The sequence below is a fragment of the Chondrus crispus genome, genomic scaffold, assembly GCF_000350225.1.
Source record: "Chondrus crispus Stackhouse genomic scaffold, scaffold_544, whole genome shotgun sequence".
Taxonomy (NCBI): domain Eukaryota; phylum Rhodophyta; class Florideophyceae; order Gigartinales; family Gigartinaceae; genus Chondrus; species Chondrus crispus.
Genome location: NW_005178530.1, coordinates 30,087 through 33,196, shown reverse-complemented (window position 1 = coordinate 33,196; position 3,110 = coordinate 30,087). Strand labels below are relative to the sequence as shown.

General features: G+C 52.4%; 2 protein-coding genes; one reads left to right on the top strand and one right to left on the bottom strand.

Annotated features, from left to right (window-relative positions):
- The first annotated feature begins 242 nt into the window (after positions 1–242).
- CHC_T00000626001 (hypothetical protein) lies at positions 243–514 on the top strand. XM_005710254.1 is given in 2 exon segments: positions 243–398; positions 399–514. The coding sequence occupies 1 exon segment, from the start codon at positions 243–245 to the stop codon at positions 396–398; it is 156 nt and encodes a 51-aa protein (XP_005710311.1). The 3' UTR covers positions 399–514.
- A 25-nt stretch (positions 515–539) lies between these two features.
- On the bottom strand, positions 540–1,221 carry CHC_T00010073001 (Argininosuccinate synthase (fragment)). XM_005710253.1 is given in 3 exon segments: positions 540–583; positions 584–1,111; positions 1,112–1,221. A coding segment is annotated over 1 exon segment (528 nt), but the record flags the coding sequence as incomplete, so codon positions are not given.
- Positions 1,222–3,110: the final 1,889 nt, after the last annotated feature.

Here is a 3,110-nt window from a genome sequence, read left to right as displayed (position 1 = left end):
CGGCCAGCTTGGGCACGCTTAGGTTGCTCGGCGTGCTCCTCATGGTGCAGGTCGCCGTGGAGGCTTGGCGCGTGGCGGGGAGGGCCGTCAGGACGGTAAGGAGGGGCAGGGGGTGTGCTGTTGGGTGGCGAGAGTTTGCGAGGAGGGTCGGGGTGGAGCTTTTACGCAGGGGGGAGGCGGAGACGGAGGAGGCCGAGGAGGAGGAGGCCGAGGGGCAGAAGTGTATTTTGTGCCTGGGCGGGATGAATAAGGCGACGGTGACCGGGTGCGGTCATGTGTTTTGCTGGAAGTGTATTTGTAACTGGTGCTCGTCGAACGTACGTTTGTTTTGTGCTTTGATGGCGAAGCGCAAGAGGAGAAAGAAGTTGCTAACTGTGTTTGCTTTTGTGATTTTGTGATGTAGGAGGTGTGCCCGCTGTGCCGACAGGAGGTAGTGATGAAGAAGCTGGTGTGTCTAAACAACTACTAACGCGAGAAGTGGAGAAAAGCGACGATAAAGTTTTTATATACAGCAGAGGCTTGCTTCAACAAACGAGCTGTGTTTCAACCGTTTTCACGAACACACCGGTGGGTGAAAACAGGTTTACTGAGCGGGCTTCACCATATCATTAGCCGTAGCGGCGTTGGTGTTGATGACGGCCTCGTACGTACCGCTGAGCTCGCGGTTCTTCTTACTGAACGCGCTCAGCCGCTCGGGTGGGCAGTTCATGATAATCTCCCTGTGCGCTCTGAGACGGATGGAGTTGATGCGGATGAATCCGCCGGCGTCCTCAGGCGAGTACACCTCGACAGACTCCATGCTAGCAATGTTCTCATCGTACAGCGACATGGGCGAGAAGCGGGCCACGGCCATGGTGGCGCCCTTGTAGCAAACCACGTCGACCCAGCCGTCGATGAGCTCCTGGCTCTTTGCGATGGCGGCGAGCAGGAAGTCAGTCTCGGGGGCAAACCAGAAGCCGTTGTACACGAGCTCGGCAAACTTTGGCGATAGCATATCGCGCAGACGCATGACCTCGCGGTCCATGGCGATGCCCTCAATGTCGAGATGGGCGCATCGTAGGATGGTGGACGCGGGTGTTTCGTAAGCGCGCGGCAACTTGATGCCGGCGTACTACCCGAAGGGTAAATGCATCGCTGCACAGCTTGGATTCTACCCCATGTACTATTGTTCAATGGTTGTACGCAGACTGTATTGAGTCTATACAGTCTGCGTACAACCATTGTACGCAGCGTTGTTAAGAGTGTCTGTCTACAGTGAACCCTCTCGATATGGATACGCTCGGTGGACGTAATCCGTATCCATTTGCGGAGGTTATTCACATCCGGAGACCGTATCATAACGGTGTCACGGTGACTTGCATCTCTCAGAATGTCTGTGCTTTACTTAAAAATTTATTTATCGTCGTCTGGACTGTGCAATTCCCCTTCTTGGTACGCAGAGATATCGGGACGAAAACCATACTTGCCGTTGATGATGCGGGACATGACAGCTTGAGCAGGAGGTTTGGAAAGGGAAAACTGCACTGAGGCCCACTTCGCAAGGGCGCTTTGTGACGTCTGCTCCTTGCTCTTTTTGCGCCGTTGGAACTCTGCACATATTTTGTTGCTTTTGGGCGAGGTTAAGCTCAGAGCGCTTCATCGACGATTGTCGCTTGACGGGGGCAGATGGCTACGGTGCTGACAACACGCAATGTTTGCGATCAGAGGAGATTTATTGGGGGAGGACCAACAGGAGTATATGCTAGAAAGATGTTTTTGTCGAGAACGATGATAATTGCGAAGCCTCAGACGGGGATTAGAATTTATTGAGCAGATTGTGAAGGGATCGATCAAGAATGAACGATTATGGGGTAATTTGTGCCTTGGCCGCTCAAAAGTAACCATAAAATACGTTTTTAAGTAGGAGGGGTCTGTATGATATGCTTATTTCACATTGTTTTTTGGTAAAACTTTGTAAGCTACGGAGTACGTCGCTCGACTTTTTATCCGTTTACGGAGGATATCCATATGGAGAATGATCCTTATCGGGAGGGTTCACTGCATAGTACAAGTGTATAGACAGACTGTAGTTGGGCCACGTGGTAATAGGCCACGTGTGCGGGCTAAAGCGCCGGCGGCGACCGGCGCTGCCGACGGATAATTTAGGTCTACAATTTTCTTGAAATAGCGCCGACCAGAATTGGTCGGCGCACCGGGGGGCCAGAGCAGGCTACGACCCCGGGGGACATTGTGCCTTTCCTTCTTCGCCGCACCACATCCCTCTCTCGCGACTAACGTTCCCCCCCTCGTTCGCCCTACCGCTGCGCCACGCGCGGATACCACAAGCCGCCACCCACCGCAACCATAGTTATGGGCCCAGGGTTGAACGAAAAGAAAGACCTGCGCTCGCGCTTAGATCCCCCATTCTTTCAACCGAGAGGTGATTTTCAGGATTGGCCCAAGAAGGTCTACCGCTGGGTGGATCTTATCAAGCACTCCGCTCTTTCGGGCCCTGATCGGGTCTATAAGACAATCTTTGCCACACTTGGGCGCGTCTTGTACGACAGCGGCCTTCTGAGCGCTCAACAATCTATCGTTGATGAAGCTCAGGCCAAGAAGATCATCGACTACAAGCAGGAGGACCAGATCGCGGCTGTGGCTGACATTGTGGAGTTGATCGCCGTCGATCCTCCCATTGCAGTCGTAACCCGTTTAATCGACTCTTATAACAAGGTGACAACGTGTCGCAAAAAGAAAAATGAAGATCTCTCCGTATTTGTTTCAAGATTCCGTGGTCTTGCAGCCGAACACCTCATCCATTCAAATGTAACTAGCGGCTTGCAAATCGCCGAGGTGTTGGCAATCACTCTCCTCAATAATGCAAACTTGGAGGAGGGTACGCTTACAAACGCAAAGCTTCAGCTAATTGCTCTCGCGGAAAATCGAGAAAAATGTCACAATACTGACTCTCAAGACACTGTGCAAGTCCCCGAAGCTTTCTGAAGGATGTAGAAGACTTGAAGCAGAAGTACCAAGTTTTGGAGGATCTGCATGGTCCACTCTCCTACAATCAGTCTAAAGGTGCGGACGGGCTGTTGCGGGCCATGAAAAAGTATCGCCGAGGAGCTATT

Coding starts and splice junctions, on each gene's coding strand:
- CHC_T00000626001 (XM_005710254.1), top strand. CDS start 243: ATGAATAAGGCGACGGTGACCGGGTGCGGTCATGTGTTTTGCTGGAAG.